The sequence below is a fragment of the Bufo gargarizans genome, chromosome 3, assembly GCF_014858855.1.
Source record: "Bufo gargarizans isolate SCDJY-AF-19 chromosome 3, ASM1485885v1, whole genome shotgun sequence".
NCBI lineage: Eukaryota > Metazoa > Chordata > Amphibia > Anura > Bufonidae > Bufo > Bufo gargarizans.
Genome location: NC_058082.1, coordinates 246260278 through 246282141, shown reverse-complemented (window position 1 = coordinate 246282141; position 21864 = coordinate 246260278). Strand labels below are relative to the sequence as shown.

The following is a 21864-nucleotide window of genomic DNA, read 5'->3' as shown; positions in this document are numbered from 1 at the left end:
CGCGTCTGTAGTGTAGTCCCGCGGCTGCATGTGTGGAGGAGCAGGAGGTACGTGTGTGCACGGAGGTCTGACAGCGGCGGCCGTCCGGGGCTCTCACCATTTACATAAGTGACCTCTATGGTGGCTGCACATGGTGACCATAGAGCTGACAGGGAGAAGACATCACTGTCACTGTTACATGCACAATCCTCCCTGATGCAACACAAACCTCTGGTATCTTAAGTGTTAAAGTGGTATTAGCTCCCTGTAAGAGCTAATACAGGGAGAAGACATCACTGTCACTGTTACATGCACAATCCTCCCTGATGCAACACAAACCTCTGGTATCTTAAGGGTTAAAGTGGTATTAGCTCCATGTAAGAGCTAATACAGGGAGAAGACATCACTGTCACTGTCACATTGTTGCAGCAGGAGGATTGTGCATAAGAGCTAATACAGGGAGAAGACGTCACTGTCACATTGTTGCAGCAGGAGGATAGTGCATAAGAGCTAATACAGGGAGAAGACGTCACAGTCACTGTTACATGCACAATCCTCCCTGATGCAACACAAACCTCTGGTATCTTAAGGGTTAAAGTGGTATTAGCTCCATGTAAGAGCTAATACAGGGAGAAGACATCACTGTCACTGTCACATTGTTGCAGCAGGAGGATTGTGCATAAGAGCTAATACAGGGAGAAGACGTCACTGTCACATTGTTGCAGCAGGGGGATTGTGCATAAGAGCTAATACAGGGAGAAGACGTCACAGTCACTGTTACATTGTTGCAGCAGGAGGATTGTGCATAAGAGCTAATACAGGGAGAAGACGTCACTGTCACTGTTACATTGTTGCAGCAGGAGGATTGTGCATAAGAGCTAATACAGGGAGAAGACGTCACTGTCACTGTTACATTGTTGCAGCAGGGGGATTGTGTATAAGAGCTAATACAGGGAGAAGACATCACAGTCACTGTTACATTGTTGCAGCAGGAGGATAGTGCATAAGAGCTAATACAGGGAGAAGACGTCACAGTCACTGTTACATTGTTGCAGCAGGAGGATTGTGCATAAGAGCTAATACAGGGAGAAGACGTCACTGTCACATTGTTGCAGCAGGAGGATAGTGCATAAGAGCTAATACAGGGAGAAGACGTCACTGTTACATTGTTGCAGCAGGGGGATTGTGCATAAGAGCTAATACAGGGAGAAGACATCACAGTCACTGTTACATTGTTGCAGCAGGGGGATTGTGCATAAGAGCTAATACAGGGAGAAGACATCACAGTCACTGTTACATTGTTGCAGCAGGGGGATTGTGCATAAGAGCTAATACAGGGAGAAGACGTCACTGTCACTGTTACATTGTTGCAGCAGGGGGATTGTGCATAAGAGCTAATACAGGGAGAAGACGTCACTGTCACTGTTACATTGTTGCAGCAGGGGGATTGTGCATAAGAGCTAATACAGGGAGAAGACATCACAGTCACTGTTACATTGTTGCAGCAGGGGGATTGTGCATAAGAGCTAATACAGGGAGAAGACATCACAGTCACTGTTACATTGTTGCAGCAGGGGGATTGTGCATAAGAGCTAATACAGGGAGAAGACGTCACTGTCACTGTTAAATTGTTGCAGCAGGAGGATTGTGCATAAGAGCTAATACAGGGAGAAGACGTCACTGTCACTGTTAAATTGTTGCAGCAGGAGGATTGTGCATAAGAGCTAATACAGGGAGAAGACGTCACTGTCACTGTCACATTGTTGCAGCAGGAGGATTGTGCATAAGAGCTAATACAGGGAGAAGACGTCACTGTTACATTGTTGCAGCAGGAGGATTGTGCATAAGAGCTAATACAGGGAGAAGACGTCACTGTCACTGTCACATTGTTGCAGCAGGAGGATTGTGCATAAGAGCTAATACAGGGAGAAGACGTCACTGTCACTGTCACATTGTTGCAGCAGGAGGATAGTGCATAAGAGCTAATACAGGGAGAAGACGTCACTGTCACTGTTACATTGTTGCAGCAGGAGGATTGTGCATAAGAGCTAATACAGGGAGAAGACGTCACTGTCACTGTTACATTGTTGCAGCAGGAGGATTGTGCATACCTCCCAACTTTTTGAAAGGTTAAAGAGGGAACATTATGGGTCACTGTATGAAAGATCTGTCTCCCTGCATATTTATACACTTCAATAGTTTTCTTTTACACAATAGCGTATAAATATAGAAATTTCTACAATCCAAATTACATCTAATAATTAAAGGGGTTATCCAACCCTTATAATGCCCCCCAATAATCCCGGGCCTCTCATACTGGTTATACTTACCCAGCTCCCGATCTCTCAAGCAAGCCTCCGTAGTGTCACCAGCGATGCTAGGGAACCCCTGCTATTGGCTGCCCCACTTGGCATCGCCAACAGATACCAGCTCAGAATGTCCCTCATTGGGTGAATGGGGGTGGCATAGCTCCATCTAAGGTATGTCCTGGGAGTTTTACTAGCACAAACCGCATGCTACTATGGCAGTGTGAAAAGACCCTTAAAGGGATCGTCTGGGATTATAATATTGATGACTTATCCTTAGGATAGGTCATCAATATCAGATCAGTGGGGTCCAGCACTCACCAGAGTGTCAAGGCCTCTTCAAACAGCTGGTTGGCGACCCCCTCCAATCAGATATTCATGACCTATCCTGAGGCCATCCGTATAAAAATCTCAGGCATCCCCTTTAAGTTTTTGACAAAGGGGGGGGGGGGGGGTGGCCTGCATTATTGTCATCTCTGATCCCGGCATTCAGCTCCTGAGCCCACTTCATACATTCCCTTGCCTCATAGCTAGACCATAGTCCCACAGGATAGGTGATAAGTAGCTGATCGGCTAGTACCCCTGCTTTTCACAAGAACGGGGCTCCTGTGCCCCCCCCTGCCATGTAAATAGAGCCATAGTTGAGCATCTCTGCTTCCCATTCATTCAGCTCTATGGGACTAAGGGCTCATGCACACGACCGTTGTTTTGGTCTGCATCCAAGTCGCAGTTTTTGTGGCTTGGATGCAGACCCACAGACAGAACGTGGAGTTGCTCCGTTCCGTGCTCCGTAAAAAAAAAATATAACCTATCCTATTCTTGTCCGTTTTGCGGGCCAGAATAGGCAGTTATATCAATGGCTGTCCGTGCCATTCCACAAATTGCAGAACGCACGCGGCACACTATCCGGGTTTTGCGGACCGCAAAACACACAACGGTCGTGTGCATGAGGCCTGTCCATTCAGTTTTTTTTTTTTTTTTGTGTATAGGACTGTCCGCAAAAAATGTGGACAGCACACCGTGTGCTATCCGCATCAGTATGTCCATTCCATAGCCCCGCAAAAAAAATAGAGCATGTCCTATTCTTGTCCGTTTTAGGCATTGTTACAATGGATCCATGAAAAAACGGATGCCATACGGATGTCATCCGTTTTTTTTTGCGGACCACAAAACACATCCGGTCGTGTGCTTGTAGCCTAACAGAGATAGTGCTGTACTTGGCTTCTCTTTGGCAGTCCCATAAAGATGTCTGAATTTAGCCACATTGTAGAGGATTTGATCCCCAGCAATATCCATACTTGTAGATGCCTAAAGAAGGCAACTAAATCCAATAAAAATCCATTGGTCTGGCACAGAGTCAGTTGCAGAGTGTCAGGCGCTGGTCAGGGGTCTTCTGAGTTGGTTATCAGTATTTGGGCCTCCATACAAACATATATAAGCCTGCTCTACTACGATATTTGGATATGCTAGAAATTATAGTTAGACTACCCTCGTGTAAGAATAATTGGAATAAGGTTTGCTACATGTAAAATAATTTTTCTTTTTTCCTTGCAGTCTCATGTCCACCAAAAATGGCTTTCTTAAACGCGTTCCTACGTGCTGTTCGGGGTTCTGCCTTCCATATTGTGAATAAGGGAGGTGTAAATAGACAGTCCCCCATGAGAATTTCTCAGCCACTCTTGCAGTGTAGGATGTTGATGCTAACTCACTGCTTGAAGAACCAAGAGAAGGCGAGCACTTCCAAAAAGTTGGATCTAGACACGTGGAAAACTATTTTAAGGAGTGCCGCACCAAAGCCCGAAAGTGAAGAATGTGAAGAAGAAACGCAAGAGGAGTCCACCATAGAAAGTATGGAGAAACTTGTTGACATGTGGAGACTGGCAGGAAAGGCCGTACCTGATTCTATTAGCACAGAGGAACTACAGGTCCTTCTGAAGCTTGCCACAAAGTCTTCCAGAAGAAAATACTTGAAACAACTCCAACTTAAAGAATATAAAAAGAAAAACAGGCAAAAAAAGAAACTGGAAAAAGAGCAGACAAAGAGTGATATTGAGACGGAGATGAACACTGAAAAACAAAGTTCCTACTTCTTGAAGTTCTGGAGTAGGTCAGAAGATTGCTTTGATGCATGGCGAGGTGCCCAAGCAATGATATTTGGCCAGCCTCTAGTATTTGATATGGTTTACGACCGTTACATGTCACAGAGGGAAATGGAAAATACAGTAAGCCAGCTTCAAATGTCTGAAGGTTTCAACAGAAAGTCGATGGAGCCCTTTCATATCCACTTCTGTAATTTAAAGCCCAATGGTCCATACCATGAAGAATTGGTGAAACGTTACCAAGGTGCCTGGGATAATCTCTTAATAACTGCCACTGAAAAGTCTCATGTGGACATCTTCCCCAAGGATCGGCTGGTTTACCTGACCGCTGACTCTCCAAATGTGCTAAAGACCTTCGACCATGATAAAATTTACATCATTGGTGCTTTCGTTGACAAAAGTCAGAAGACTGGAGTGTCTTTAGGAAATGCCAAGCGGCTGCAGTTAGCCACAGCGCGACTACCATTGGACAGCTTTCTGAAGTGGAACTGTGGAGCGAAAAATCTCACCCTGAACAATGTGATTGAAATCCTGATGACTCTAAGGGACACTGGGGACTGGGAGAAAGGACTGTCATCTGTACCGACAAGAAAGCACCATGGATTTAGGGAAAGATGTGACTCTTCTGAACCAGTCTTGTCAAATAATGCTAAACTATATGAGCTAATCAAAAAGAAGGCCGCAGTCGCAGACCAGAAAAAGGAGTCTCAGACGGATTTTGCGCAGCAGGGGCCTAAAGACTGGTGGCAAGAGAGGGACTAATGTAAAGCAATGTATCTCAAGGGTAGTAAATCTTATTTTTAGAAGTTTTATACTTGTGTAATTTACTTTATTGCATGAATATAGACATAATGAATACTGAAATAAAACACATAAGGATAGCCTCCACAGCAGTACAATACCCTTATCCGTATTACATGTACAGCGGAAGTTGCCACTTTAACCCTTAAGATACCGGAGATACTTTTGTATTATTCTTTCTGATCTTCCTTGAGCCGTAAGTCTACTTTCACACTGGCGTTTTGGCTTTCCGCTTGTGAGATCCGTTCGGGGCTCTCGCAAGCGGTCCAAAACGGATCAGTTTGCATTCTAATGCATTCTGAATGGAAAAGGATCCACTCAGAATTCATCAGTTTGCCTCCGTTCAGTCTCCATTCTGCTCAGGAGGCGGACACTAAAACTGTCCATCTGACGAAACTGAGCCAAACGGATCCGTTCTGACACACAATGTAAGCCAATGGTGACGGATCCGTTTTCACTGACACAATCTGGCACAATAGAAAACTGATCCGTCCTCCATTGACTTTCATTGGTGTTCAAGACGGATCCGTCTTGGCTATGTTAAAGATAATACAAACGGATCCGTTCTGAACGGATGCAGACGGTTGTATTATCTGAGCGGATCCGCACAAAACGCAAGTGTGAAAGTAGCCTAATTTTTATTTATTTTTTCCATTCACATAGCTGTATGAGGGCTTATTTTTTGCGGGACAAGTTGTACTTTCTAAGGGCACTATTTAATATGGCATAAGTAGTGGGAAGCGGGATTTTTTTTTACATCAACGTATTTTGACCCCCATAACTTTTTTATAATATCTGAGCTGGACAATCATTAGTTTTTTTGATACCATTTTGCAGTGTGTGAATAACATTTTATTTTAAAAAAAATTGGTAAGAGAAGCGATAAAAAAATGGCAAATTGGCCATTTTGACTCTTTTTTCCGTTACATAATTCGCCGTATTGGAAAATATTTTTAAATATCTTTTAGACCCATGATGAAAGGCTAAAATAAGAATTGCAGCTTTAATATCCTGGGTCTCTTCAGAGTTCAGAGCTTCCGGGATTTTCACCCATTAGATGCCGTGATCACGGCATCTAAAGGCTTTATTGACCCTGATTATTGCCGGTCGCATTAATTAGCCTCGGTTCCCTGCTGTTTTCATGGTGCCCGCTGCACACGGAAGCGGGCTGCATGTTTGCACTTCGCTCCAGCGCCGTACATGTATAGTGCTGGTAGCCTCAAGAAGGCTCCAATAGCCAATACTGGATTATACCAATACAGGCCAGCAGGTGGCAGCACTGTATTGTTCTATAGCAGGCATGCTCAACCTGCAGCCCTCCAGCTGTTGCAAAACTACAACTCCCAGCATGCCCGAACAGCCTACAGCTATCAGCTTCCAGCAGGGCATTCTGGGTGTTGTAGTTTTACAACAGCTGGAGGTCCGCAGGTTGAGCATGCCTGTTCTATAGTAAAGTGCATGTTCTATGAATGCTATATAGCCATCACAAAATTTTAGTCACTAGGGTGACTTTAAAAAATGTTTTTATAAATATAAAAGTTCAAATCACCCCCTTTCCCCAAACTCAAAATGCATTAACAATAAATATATATATCATGGGCATTGCAGCGTGCGAAAATGCATGTACTATTAAAATATTTATCCCAAATGGCGAAAATAATTAAAAATGGGCAATTCGACATTTTTGTCACTTTACCTACCCCAAAAAACGTAAAGGGTTTCTGTCACCCCAATTTTCACTATTAAAGGGGTTGTCCAGGTTCAGAGCTGAACCTGGACATATCCCCATTTTCACCCCGGCAGCCCCCCTGACATGAGCATCGGAGCAGTTCATGCTCCGATGCTCTCCTTTGCCCTGCGCTAAATCGCGCAGGGCAAAGGTATTTTTCTGAGTTCCGGTGACATACCGGGCTCTCTATGGGGCTGACAGGCAGCCCGGTGACGTCACTGGCACTGATGGGCGGGATTTGGCTCTGCCCTAGCCAGTAAAACGGCTAGGGCAGAGCTAAAGCCCGCCCCTCAGAGCCGGTGACGTCACCGAACACACTGCTGGGCGGAAGTTACCGCCCGGCAGTGTGTTATTGAAAACACAAGAGCCTGTGTCCTGCGCGATCTAGCGCAGGGCACGGGAGCGCATCGGAGCATGAGATGCTCCGATGCCAGGCTCAGGAGGGCTGCCGGGGTGAAAATAAGGGTATGTCCGGGTTCAGCTCTGAACCCGGACAACCCCTTTAACCACTTAAGGACCACAGGTTTATACCCCCCTAGTGACCAGGCCCTTTTTTACAAATCGGCACTCCACAACTTTAGCGGTTTATTGCTCGGTCATGCAACTTACCACCCAAATGAATTTTACCTCCTTTTCTTCTCACTAATAGAGCTTTCATTTGGTGGTATTTTATTGCTGCTGACATTTTTACTTTTTTTGTTATTAATCAAAATGTAACGATTTTTTTGCAAAAAAATGACATTTTTCACTTTCAGCTGTAAAATTTTGCAAAAAAAACGACATCCATATATAAATTTTTCGCTACATTTATTGTTCTACATGTCTTTGATAAAAAAAAAATGTTTGGGCAAAAAAAAAATGGTTTGGGTAAAAGTTATAGCATTTACAAACTATGGTACAAAAATGTGAATTTCCGCTTTTTGAAGCCGCTCTGACTTTCTGAGCACCGGTCATGTTTCCTGAGGTTCTACAAGGCCCAGACAGTACAAACACCCCACAAATGACCCCATTTCGGAAAGTAGACACCCTAAGGTATTCGCTGATGGGCATAGTGAGTTCATAGAACTTTTTATTTTTTGTCACAAGTTAGCGGAAAATGATGATTTTTATTTTAATTTTTTTTTTCTTACAAAGTCTCATATTCCACTAACTTGCGACAAAAAATAAAAAATTCTAGGAACTCGCCATGCCCCTCACGGAATACCTTGGGGTGTCTTCTTTCCAAAATGGGGTCACTTGTGGGGTAGTTATACTGCCCTGGCAATTAATGGGCCCAAATGTGTGAGAAGTACCTTGCAATCAAAATGTGTAAAAAATGGCCTGCGAAATCCGAAAGGTGCACTTTGGAATATGTGCCCCTTTGCCCACCTTGGCTGCAAAAAAGTGTCACACATCTGGTATCGCCGTACTCAGGAGAAGTTGGGGAATGTGTTTTGGGGTGTCATTTTACATATACCCATGCTGGGTGAGAGAAATATCTTGGCAAAAGACAACTTTTCCCATTTTTTTATACAAAGTTGGCATTTGACCAAGATATTTCTCTCACCCAGCATGGGTATATGTAAAATGACACCCCAAAACACATTCCCCAACTTCTCCTGAGTACGGCGATACCAGATGTGTGACACTTTTTTGCAGCCAAGGTGGGCAAAGGGGCACATATTCCAAAGTGCACCTTTCGGATTTCGCAGGCCATTTTTTACACATTTTGATTGCAAAGTTCTTCTCACACATTTGGGCCCCTAAATTGCCAGGGCAGTATAACTACGCCACAAGTGACCCCATTTTGGAAAGAAGACACCCCAAGGTATTCCGTGAGGGGCATAGCGAGTTCCTAGAATTTTTTATTTTTTGTCGCAAGTTAGTGGAATATGAGACTTTGTAAGGAAAAAAGAAAAAAAAAAGAAAAATCATCATTTTCCGCTAACTTGTGACAAAAAATAAAAAATTCTAGGAACTCGCCATGCCCCTCACGGAATACCTTGGGGTGTCTTCTTTCCAAAATGGGGTCACTTGTGGCGTAGTTATACTGCCCTGGCAATTTAGGGGCCCAAATGTGTGAGAAGAACTTTGCAATCAAAATGTGTAAAAAATGGCCTGCGAAATCCGAAAGGTGCTCTTTGGAATGTGTGCCCCTTTGCCCCCCTTGGCTGCAAAAAAGTGTCACACATCTGGTATCGCCGTACTCAGGAGAAGTTGGGGAATGTGTTTTGGGGTGTCATTTTACATATACCCATGCTGGGTGAGAGAAATATCTTGGCAAAAGACAACTTTTCCCATTTTTTTATACAATGTTGGCATTTGACCAAGATATTTCTCTCACCCAGCATGGGTATATGTAAAATGACACCCCAAAACACATTCCCCAGCTTCTCCTGAGTACGGCGATACCAGATGTGTGACACTTTTTTGCAGCCTAGATGCGCAAAGGTGCCCAAATTCCTTTTAGGAGGGCATTTTTAGACATTTGGATCCCAGACTTCTTCTCACACTTTCGGGCCCCTAAAAAGCCAGGGCAGTATAAATACCCCACATGTGACCCCACTTTGGAAAGAAGACACCCCAAGGTATTCAATGAGGGGCCTGGCGAGTTCATAGAATTTTTTTTTTTTTGCATAAGTTAGCGGAAATTGATTTTTTTTTTTTTGTTTTTTTCTCACAAAGTCTCACTTTCCGCTAACTTAGGACAAAAATTTCAATTTTTCATGGACTCAATATGCCCCTCAGCAAATACCTTGGGGTGTCTTCTTTCCGAAATGGGGTCACATGTGGGGTATTTATACTGCCCTGGCTTTTTAGGGGCCCTAAAGCGTGAGAAGAAGTCTGGAATATAAATGTCTAAATGGAGCCTTACAGGGGGGGGTGATCAATGACAGGGGGGTGATCACCCATATAGATTCCCTGATCACCTGTCTGTCATTGATCACCCCCCTGTAAGGCTCCATTCAGACGTCCGCATGTGTTTTGCAAAACACATGCGGACGTCTGAATGGAGCCTTACAGGGGGGTGATCAATGACAGAGAGGTGATCACCCATATACACTCCCTGTCATTGATCACCCCCCTGTAAGGCTCCATTCAGACGTCCGCATGTGTTTTGCAAAACACATGCGGACCGCATGTGTTTTGCAAAACACATGCGGACCGCATGTTTTGCAAAACACATGCGGACGTCTGAATGGAGCCTTACAGGGGGGTGATCAATGACAGGGGGTGATCAGGGAGTGTATATGGGTGATCACCTCTCTGTCATTGATCACCCCCCTGTAAGGCTCCATTCAGACGTCCGCATGTGTTTTGCAAAACACATGCGGACCGCATGTGTTTTGGATCGGATCCGCAAAACACATGCGGACGTCTGAATGGAGCCTTACAGGGGGGTGATCAATGACAGAGAGGTGATCACCCATATACACTCCCTGTCATTGATCACCCCCCTGTAAGGCTCCATTCAGACGTCCGCATGTGTTTTGCAAAACATGCGGTCCGCATGTGTTTTGCAAAACACATGCGGTCCGCATGTGTTTTGCAAAACACATGCGGACGTCTGAATGGAGCCTTACAGGGGGGTGATCAATGACAGGGAGTGTATATGGGTGATCACCTCTCTGTCATTGATCACCCCCCTGTAAGGCTCCATTCAGACGTCCGCATGTGTTTTGCGGATCCGATCCAAAACACATGCGGTCCGCATGTGTTTTGCAAAACACATGCGGACGTCTGAATGGAGCCTTACAGGGGGGTGATCAATGACAGGGGGTGATCAGGGAGTGTATATGGGTGATCACCTCTCTGTCATTGATCACCCCCCTGTAAGGCTCCATTCAGACGTCCGCATGTGTTTTGCAAAACACATGCGGACCGCATGTGTTTTGGATCGGATCCGCAAAACACATGCGGACGTCTGAATGGAGCCTTACAGGGGGGTGATCAATGACAGAGAGGTGATCACCCATATACACTCCCTGTCATTGATCACCCCCCTGTAAGGCTCCATTCAGACATCCGCATGTGTTTTGCGGATCCGATCCAAAACACATGCGGTCCGCATGTGTTTTGCAAAACACATGCGGACGTCTGAATGGAGCCTTACAGGGGGGTGATCAATGACAGGGAGTGTATATGGGTGATCACCTCTCTGTCATTGATCACGCCCCTGTAAGGCTCCATTCAGAGGTCCGCATGTGTTTTGCGGATCCGATCCATGTATGAGTGTAACCGTAAAAATCATGCGGACGTCTGAATGGAGCCTTACAGGGGGGTGATCAATGACAGGGGGGTGATCAATGACAGGGAAGTGATCAGGAAGTCTATATGCGTGATCACCACCCTGTCATTGATCACCCCCCTGTAAGGCTCCATTCAGACGTCCGTATGTGTTTTGCGGATCCGATCCATGGATGCTGGATCCGTAAAAATCATACGGACGTCTGAATGGAGCCTTATAGGGGGGTGATCAATGACAGGGGGGTGATCAATGACGGGAGGGGTGATCAGGGAGTGTATATGAAGTGATCAGGGGTTCATAAGGGGTTAATAACTGACAGGGGGGGGTGTAGTGTAGTGTAGTGTTGTTTGGTGGTACTTTACACATCTACCTGTGTCCTCTGGTGGTCGATCCAAACAAAAGGGACCACCAGAGGACCAGGTAGCAGGTATATTAGACGCTGTTATCAAAACAGCGTCTAATATACCTGTTAGGGGTTAAAAAAATCACATCTCCAGCCTGCCAGCGAGCGATCGCCGCTGGCAGGCTGGAGATCCACTCGCTTACCTTCCGTTCCTGTGAGCGCGCGCGCCTGTGTGCGCGCGTTCACAGGAAATCTCGGCTCACGCGAGATGACGCCAATCGGCGTTAGCGTAGCCTGGGAGAGCCGCCGCGATGACGCCTTTCGGCGTTACAGTTGCGGCAAGCGGTTAAACAGGCTGACATTATAGATGTGAGAATGTCACCTGAATTTAACTCTGCATTTCTTTTAAGTATGCCCCCGTTTTCATGTAATTTCAACTTGTATTATATGCAAATTAGCCTCTAGGAGAGGCAAGAATAACTATACAAGTGTGGTATCGTTCTAATCTTACTGACATGGAGAATGAAGGTAACAGGTCAATTTTTCCACATGGGAAATGTCGTAAAAAAAAACAAAAAAAAACATAAAACTCCATTTGGATTTTTTTTTTCATCTCCTCACTACATCATCTGCAATATTAAATAGTGCCATTAGAAAGTACAACTTGTCCCGCAAAAAAATAAGCTCTCATAAGGCTATGTAAAGGGAAAGAAAAAAAAAAAAAAGGTTATGGCTTTGGGAAAATGTGGAAAATGGAAAACAAGGATCCCTAAGGCCCCTTTCACACGGGCGAGTTTTCCGCGCGGATGCGATGCGTGAGTTGAACGCATTGCACACGCACTGAATCCGGACCCATTAATTTCTATGGGGCTGTGCACATGAGCGGTGATTTTCACGCATCACTTGTGTGTTGCGTGAAAATCGCAGCATGCTCTATTTTGTGCGTTTTTCACGCAACGCAGGCCCCATAGAAGTGAATGGGACTGCGTGAAAATCGCAAGCAAGTGCGGATGCGGTGCAATGTTCACGCACGGTTGCTAGGAGACGATCGGGATGGAAACCCGATCATTATTATTTTCCCTTATAACATGGTTATAAGGGAAAATAATAGCATTCTTAATACAGAATGCATAGTACAATAGGGCTGGAGGGGTTAAAAAAAATATATATATAAATTTAACTCACCTTAATCCACTTGATCGCTCAGCCAGGCTTCTCTTCTGTCTTCTTTCTTCAGGATCTGGGTAAAGGACCTGTGATGACATCGCTGCGCTCATCACATAGTCCGTCACATGATCCATCACCATGGTAAAAGATCATGTGATGAGCGCAGTGACGTCACCACAGGTCCTTTACCCAGGTCCTGAAGAAAGAAGACAGAGGAGAAGCCGGGCTGCGCGATCAAGTGGATTAAGGTGAGTTAAATTTATTGTACTATGCAGTCTGTATTAAGAATGCTATTATTTTCCCTTATAGCCATGTTATAAGGGAAAATACAATCTACACAGCACCTAACCCAAACCCGAACTTCTGTGAAGAAGTTCGGGTTTGGGTACTAAACAAGCAGATTTTTCTCACGCGCATGCAAAACGCATTACAATGTTTTGCACTCGCGCAGAAAAATCGCGCATTTCCCCGCAACGCACCCGCATCTTAACCGGGCAAAAAAACATGGCAAGTGAAAGAGGCCTAAGGGTTAGAGGGTGTGCGCTAAGATATAAAGTTTTCCCCTGACCACTGAAACCCCCACAATGATGAGACCTTATTGAACCCCTTATAAATGGAGCTGCAGTTGAGCATGCACACTGCAATCCATTCTCTGTAGTACTGCCAGAGATATCCGTACTCTGGTATTTAGGCAGCTCCCTATAGTACGAATGGTGTGCCAGCACACATGCCCATCCTGCTGCTCCATTAACATGGGGGGATGTCCTCATGATCAGTGGAGGTCACAGCAGTCAGTCGACCCACCAATAAGTTGCTTTTTCACTATCCTGTAGAAACTGGCTAATGTAATATCTTGGTACAAAGCCTTTAAAGGGGGACTATAATATATGTCTGATTGCTTTGTCCACTGTTAGTGTTTAACCCATTAAGGACCCCGGCTGTACATGTACGGCGCTGGTGGACGTGTCTTAAGGACCAGCTCCATACATGTATGGCAGGCTGATTGGGCGGGTGCAGGAGCTGCGCCCACCTAATCAGCGGCACGGACCCGGCAGTCACTGACAGCTGGGCCCCTGCTGCATACTCCGGCATTGGTGAAAACACAGATGCCGGCATAGTAACCCCTTGTATGCCGTGTTCAAAGCTGCAGTGGTAAAGACCCGTTGGCAGAGAAGGCAGCCCGATGCCTTCTACTGAAGCCTGTGAGATCTAGCCCTTAGCATAAAAGCTGACAGCCAATGCATTACAATACAGGTTGTATTGTAATGCATTGCAGAGGGGAATCAAACCCCAGAAGTTGAAGTCCCAGAGAGGCACAAAGAAAAGTAAAAAAAAAGAGTTTTTCATAATAAAAAATCAAGTTTCAAGAAAAATAAATAAAAAAAGCCCCTTTCCCAAAATAAAAAACTGAAAACAGACATATTGGGTACTGCCGCGTCCGTAACGACCGGTTCTATAAAAACATGACATGATCCACCCCCTCACCTGAATGCTGTAGAAAAAAATAAAATAAAAACTGTGCTAAAACAACCAGTTTTTTTGTCACCTTACATCACAAAAAGTGATGCACCAAGCGATCAAAAAGGCTTATGCCCTCCAAAATAGTACCAATCAAACCACCACCTTATCCCACAAAATGAACCCCTACATAAAACATTCGGGCAAAAAATAAAAAACTATGGCTCTCAGAATATGGAGACACTTTTTTTGTTTAAAAAATGCTTTTATTGTGTAAAACGTAAATAAATTTAAAAAAAAGTATACATATTAGGTATTGCCACGTCCATAACGACCTGCTGTATAAAAATATCACATGATCTAACCCCCCGGTGAACACCGAAAAAAATAAATAAAAAAAACTGTCAAAAAAGCCACCTTACATCACAAAAAGTGTAATAAGTGATCAAAAAGTCATAAGCACCCTAAAATAGTACCAGACCCTCATCTCATACTGAAAAAAAAAAAGAGCCCCTACATAAGACAGTCGCCCAATTTTTTTTTAAAAAAAACTATGGCTTTCTGAATATGGAGACATTAAAAAAAACATTTTTTTTTTTTAAATGCTTTATTATATAAAACCAAAAGAAGTAGTCATATTTGGTATTGTCGTAACAACCTGCTCTATAAAATAGCACATGATCTAACCTGTCAGATGAACATAAAACGTAAAAAAAAACAAAAAATAAAAACAGTACGAAAACAGCTATTTTTTTGTTACCTAGCCTCACAAAAAGTTTAATATAGAGCAACCAAAAATCATATGTACCCTAAAATCGTACCAACAAAACTGCCACCTTATCCTGTAGTTTCCAAAATGAGGTAACTTTTTTGGAGTTTCTACTCTAGGGGTGTATCGGGGGGGTCTTCAAATGTGACATGGCAGAATATAGGGCAGAATATAGAATATTTGACACAGTCCTGACCTCAGTATCTGAGGAAAGGGATTTAGGAGTAATTATTTCAGAAGACTTAAAGGTGGGAAGACAATGTAATAAAGCAGCACGAAATGCCAGCAGAATGCTTGGATGTATAGGGAGAGGTATAAGCAGTAGAAAGAGTGAAGTGCTTATGCCGCTGTACAGATCACTAGTGAGACCTCACTTGGAGTATTGTGCGCAGTACTGGAGGCCATATCTCCAGAAGGATATAGATACTCTAGAGAGAGTTCAGAGAAGAGCTACTAAACTGGTCCATGGATTGCAGGATAAAACTTACCAGGAAAGGTTAAAAGACCTTAATATGTATAGCTTGGAAGAAAGAAGAGACCGAGGGGATATGATAGAAACTTTTAAATACATAAAGGGAATCAACTCGGTAAAGGAGGAGAGCATATTTAAAAGAAGAAAAACTACCACAAGAGGACACAGTTTTAAATTAGAGGGGCAAAGGTTTAAAAGTAATATAAGGAAGTATTACTTTACTGAGAGAGTAGTGGATGCATGGAATAGTCTTCCTGCAGAAGTGGTAGCGGCAAATACAGTGAAGGAGTTTAAGCATGCATGGGATAGGCATAAGGCCATCCTTCATATAAGATAGGGCCAGGGACTATTCATAGGATTCAGATATATTGGGCAGACTAGATGGGCCAAATGGTTCTTATCTGCCGACACATTCTATGTTTCTATGGCAACTTAAATTTATCCCAGTGAAATCTGCCCTCCAAAAACTACATGGTGCTCCTTTCCTTCTGCGCCCTGCCGTGTGCCCGTACAGCATTTTACAATCAAAATTGGGGTGTTTCTGTAAACTACAGAATCAGGGTAATAAATATAGAGTTTTGTTTGGCTTTTAACCTTTGCTTTGTTATATAAAAAAAATAAAATAATATAAATTAAAGTGGAAAATCTGCCATAAAAGTGAAATTCTGAAATTTCATCTACAGTGTCTTTTAATTCTTGTGGAACACCTAAAGGGTTAACAAAGTTTGTAAAATCAGTTTTGAATACCTTGAGGGGTGTAGTTTCTAAAATGGGACCATTTATAGGTGGTTTGTATTATGTAAGCCTCACAAAGTGACTTCCGACATGAACTGGTCCTTTTAAAATTTGTGTTTTGGACATTTTCTTAACTATTTTAAGATTTGCTTCTAAATTTCTAAGCCTTCCAACTTCCTAAAAAAAGAAAATGTCATTTAAAAAATGATCCAAACATGAAGTAGACATATGGTAAGTATAAAGTAATAACTATTTTAGGAGTCTGTGAAGGTTCTCATTTATCCAGGTCATGGTATATATCTGTAAAGAATAAATCAAGGCAACTGGACGTACGGTAGATTTCTTGAAAACGTTTCACTCGTTCTTCCAACGAGCTTTCTCAATTCTGAGTGACTGTACAAAAATTCTGGGAATAAATATGTAACTGAATCCACATCTGATAATTATACCCAGCATTGGGTCAAAGGTGTTGATTCCATTATCCTAATTGGAGTCAGTAGGTGATAAAGACTTCCCAGAAAAAGGTGTCAAGACAGCATTGTATATCGGCGAAACAAAACAACTACATCAACGTGTGGCTCAGCATAGAAGAGCCAAAACCTCTGGTCAAGATTCAGCCGTGTACTTACATCTAAAAGGAACAGGTCACACCTTTGAAGACAGTAAAGTACGTGTTTTGGATAAGGAGGTCGATTGGTACAAACGAGGCGTGAAAGAGGCCATCTATGTAAAAATGGAGAAGCCAAGCTTGAATAGAGGTGGGGGGGTTAGACATCTATTGTCTGCCACATACAATGCTGTCTTGACACCTTTTTCTGGGAAGTCTTTATCACCTACTGACTCCAATTAGGATAATGGAATCAACACCTTTGACCCAATGCTGGGTATAATTACCAGATGTGGATTCAGTTACATATTTATTCCCAGAATTTTTGTACAGTCACTCAGAATTGAGAAAGCTCATTGGAAGAACGAGTGAAACGTTTTCAAGAAATCTACAGTACGTCCAGTTGCCTTGATTTATTCTTTACAGATATACTATTTTAGGAGGTATCACTATCTGTTTTAAAAGCAGAGAAATTCAAATTTAGAAAATTGCTAATTTTCAGAATTTTTAGTAAATTTGGTAGTCTTTTTTTATAAATAAAAATGCAATATTTTGACTCAAATTTACCACTGTTGTAAAGTACAATATGTGACGAGAAAACAATCTCAGAATGGCTCAGATAAGTAAAAGCGTTTTAATGTTATCTCCACATAAAGTGACACTTGTCAGATTTGCAAAAAATGGCCTCGTCCTTAAGGCGAAAAATGGCAGGGTCCTGAAGAGGTTAAAGGGGTTGTGCAGGGGTTTTATATTGATGACCTATCTTCAGAATAGGTCATCAATATCTGATCTGCCGGGGTCAAAAACCCAACAGCCCTGCTGATCAGCTGTTTAACCACCTCAGCCCCCCTAGCTTAAAGAGGACCTTTCACTAGTTTAAAAAGTAAAAACTAACTATATCAGTGGGCAACAGAGGGAGAGATAGAGGCAACAGAGCTTTTTGAAGCAGCTCTGACTTTCTGAGCACCTGTCATGTTTCCTGAGGTTCTACACTGCCCAGACAGTAGAAAAACCCCACAAATAACCACATTTCGGAAAGTAGACACCCTAAGGTATTCGCTGATGGGCATAGTGAGTTCATAGAACTTTTTATTTTTTGTCACAAGTTAGCGGAAAATGATGAATTTTTTTTCCTTACAAAGTCTCATATTCCACTAACTTGTGACAAAAAATAAAAACTTCCATGAACTCACTATGCCCATCATGAAATACCTTGGAGTGTCTTCTTTCCAAAATGGAGTCACTTGTGGGGGAGTTATACTGCCCTGGCATTTTAGGGGCCCAAATGCGTGCAAAGTAGTTTGAAATCAAAATGTGTAAAAAATGGCCTGTGAAATCCTAAAGGTGCTCTTTGGAATGTGGGCCCCTTTGCGCATCTAGGCTGCAAAAAAGTGTCACACATCTGGTATCTCAGGAGACTCCGACTCCCCGACTCAGACTCCTCTGTATTTAATATGCGAATGTATTTTATACATTCCTTGAAGGAAAGAAAGAAGTTCTTCTAAGCTCTTCTAGCACAGAGAGGTAGTTGGGCAGAAGCTGCTGCCTTCTCCTTTGTGTGCTGATCTTCTGCTGAAGACAGGGCAGTGGGAGGATCCAAGAAGGGACATTTATTTTAAAACATGATTTCCCTAGAAGAATCCCATAGTCATGTTTAAAGTTTAAGATAACATTCTGAGTTTACACGTTTTATAGCCTTAGCTGAATGACAGCAGTTTTTCCAATGGTTTACAGCAGGGATGTCAAACTCGTGGCCCTCCAGCTGTTGCAAAACTACAACTCCCATCATGCCTGGGCATACTACAGCTATCAGGGAATGATGGGAGTTGTAGTTTTGCAACATCTGGAGGGCCATGAGTTTGACATCCATGGTTTACAGCTTCAGTCTTGAACTATTGACCCTCCATTCCCTTCACTTATACAAGTGTCTCTAGTCCTGCAAAACATATATTTACTTAATCCCTTATCAGTGAGAGGCGAGGCTAACCATGGGCATTGTGTTCCCTGTAACATCAGAACACAACACAATGGAAAGTATATGTATTGCCACTCCTAATTGTGCATTGCGTGCCATATAGTGAAGCATATGAAAAGCATGCTTCTTCACATCACTGAACGCGTTTGTTTTGCGGTTACGTGAGGCACTGCATGCATTGGCCTTTATTCTTACAGTAGAGAAGTCATTAATTATAACTGTTTATGAATTCGGACATTTAAACTTGCTTTTTTATTTTTTTATTCCAATTTAAATTTAGTAGGAGTCGGAGTCGGTTCATTTTTTGCCGACTCCGACTCCAGGTACCCAAAATTGACTCCGACTCCTCGACTCCGACTCCGACTCCACAGCCCTGCTCAATATGCCCCTCACGGAATACCTTGGGGTGTCTTCTTTCTGAAATGTGGTCACATGTGGGGTATTTATACTGCCCCTGCATTTTAGGGGCCCTAAAGCGTGAGAAGAAGTCTGGAATATAAATGTCTAAAAAAATCTACGCATTTGGATTCCATGAGGGGTATGGTGAGTTCATGTGAGATTTTATTTTTTGACACAAGCTAGTGGAATATGAGACTTTGTAAAAAAAAAATAAAAATCAATTTCCGCTAACTTGTGCCAAAAAAATGTCTGAATGGAGCCTTACAGGGGGGTGTTAGACATGGGGTGATCACCACCCTGTCATTGATCACCCCCCTGTAAGGCTCCATTCAGACGTCCGTATGTGTTTTGCGGATCCGATCCGTGGATCCGTAAAACACATACGGACGTCTGAATGGAGCCTTACAGGGGGGTGATCAATGACAGGGAAGTGATCAGGGAGTGTATATGGGGTGATCACCCCCCTGTCATTGATCACCCCCCTGTAAGGCTCTATTCAGACGTCCGTATGTGTTTTGCGGATCCGATCCATGGATCCGTAAAACACATACGGACGTCTGAATGGAGCCTTACAGGGGGGTGATCAGGGAGTGTATATGGGGTGATCACCCCCCTGTAAGGCTCCATTCAGACGTACGTATGTGTTTTGCGGATCCGATCCGTGGATCCGTAAAACACATACGGACGTCTGAATGGAGCCTTACAGGGGGGTGATCAATGACCGGGGGTGATCACCCCCCTGTAAGGCTTCATTCAGACGTCCGTATGTGTTTTACGCATCCGATCCGTGGATCCGTAAAACGCATACGGACGTCTGAATGGAGCCTTACAGGGGGATGATCAATGACAGGGGGGTGATCAGGGAGTCTATATGGGGTGATCAGGGGTAATAAGTGACCGGGGGGGGGGGGTGTAGTGTAGTGTGGTGCTTGGTGCTACTTATTACTGAGCTGCCTGTGTTCTCTAGTGGTCGATCCAAGCAAAAGGGACCACCAGAGGACCAGGTAGCAGGTATATTAGACGCTGTTATCAAAACAGCGTCTAATATACCTGTTAGGGGCTAAAAAAAATCGCATCTACAGCCTGCCAGCGAACGATCGCCGCTGGCAGGCTGTAGATCCACTCTCTTACCGGCCGATCCTGTGAACACGCGTGCCTGTGTGCGCGCGTTCACAGGAAATCTCGCGTCTCGCGAGATGACGCGCCGATGCGTCTAGGAGGAATGAATCGACCGCCGCCAGGACGCATCCCTGCGTTAGGCGGTCGTCAGGCAGTAAAAGAGGAGGCGGCACTCCATGCAAGCGATTGCTTCCTCTTCATCATGCTACACGTCTTCTCCCTCATAGTGTGAATAGAGCGAGTACTTGTAGTTATACTCGCGACCAAGGCGATGAGCAGTGTAACAAACAGGAAGCGGCGCCGCCTCCTCTTCAAACAGCTGATTAGCGTGGCTGCTGGACCCTGCAGATCAGATATTGATGACCTATCCTGAAGATAGGTCATCAATATAAAACCATCCATAAAACTATCCATTCAATGCTGCCATCTACTATTAGGGCAATATACGCAGGCATGCCAATTGAAAAAAATATACCCTTAAAGGGTATTCCCATCAGAGGTTTTCATACTTACCTGCGGCGAGCGCGACCTCCACTTCCTGGATTTGGCTGGGCTTGATTGACGTCTTTTCCCGGCCGGGTCGTGCTTGCGCAGAAGACTGAAGATTTTCTCCCGGCCAGGCAGCGTAATGTCCTGAACGTGCACGCCGCAGCGCATGCGCCACGGTGACTTGTTACTGGCCTGTATAGTACAGAGCCGGCTTGCGCGTTCGCAGCTCTGTACTATACTGGCCAGGAAGAAGTCATCGTTGCGCATGCGCGGTGGTGTGCACGTTCAGGACATTGCGCGGCCCGCCAGGGAGAAAATATTTAGTCTTCTGCGCAAGCACGGCCACAGGATTCGACAGGCGAGAGGTGGCCGTAACCAGGGGAGACGAAAGACAACAATCGGGTAAGAGGGGACTTATTTTCTCAAAAAGGATGGGAATTGGGTAATAAAATGTATTTACAAAAATGATCACTGTCAAATCACTAACAGATTTAACAGTGATTATTGTGATGGGAATACCCCTTTAAAGAGGGTTGTCCATTCCCACTGATTCCATGGTGAGATGGGACTAAACGGTGGGTCAGCTTTCTACTGTTTACGTAACTCCTATTGTGAATGGGAGCTATGCAACAGCATAGCAGAACAGGCTACGCTGCTGGACTTGCTGAAGCTGTATAGCTTATTCTGCAGTGCTGATTGCGTAGCTACAATTTACCACAATGGTGGTTAAAGAAACAGTGGAGCACAGGTTTGCTCGGCTGTCTCCATAAAACTGGCTATCTGAGGCCGGCGCTTAGTCCCATCTGGGTGTGGAAACATTGACTTGAATGGGTCCGTGATCCGTAACATACAGCCAAAGATAGAACATGTTCTATTTTTTTGCGGTGCGGAGGCATGTACCCGAAAGCCCACGGAAGCGATTCGTAGCGTTTCTGTGGGCTTCCGATCCCTGCCTCCGCACCGCAAAAGACAGGTGGAGTCCTATCTTCAGTCGTATCTTGCGGATTGCAGACCCATTCAAGTCAATGCAGTCTGCAAATACTGAGGTCCTAGGTTCGAATCCAACCAAGGACGACATCTCCATGGAGTTTGTATGTTCTCCCCGTGTTTGCTTCGGTTTCCTCCTTGTACTCCGATTTCCTCCCACACTCCAAAGACATACTGATAGGGACCTTAGTTTGTGAGCCCC

The 21864-nt window shown here is 44.1% G+C and overlaps 1 protein-coding gene across 2 annotated transcripts; it reads left to right on the top strand.

Annotated features, from left to right (window-relative positions):
- TRMT10C (tRNA methyltransferase 10C, mitochondrial RNase P subunit) lies at positions 1–5461 on the top strand. Of its 2 annotated transcripts, none has more exons than XM_044285347.1 (2): positions 1–47; positions 3840–5461. In XM_044285347.1, the coding sequence occupies exons 1-2, from the start codon at positions 29–31 to the stop codon at positions 5144–5146; spliced, it is 1326 nt and encodes a 441-aa protein (XP_044141282.1). In that variant the 5' UTR covers positions 1–28; the 3' UTR covers positions 5147–5461. The 2 variants fall into 2 exon arrangements, with proteins under 2 accessions (XP_044141282.1, XP_044141283.1); XM_044285348.1 differs by lacking the exon at positions 1–47 and adding an exon at positions 2062–2108.
- Positions 5462–21864: the final 16403 nt, after the last annotated feature.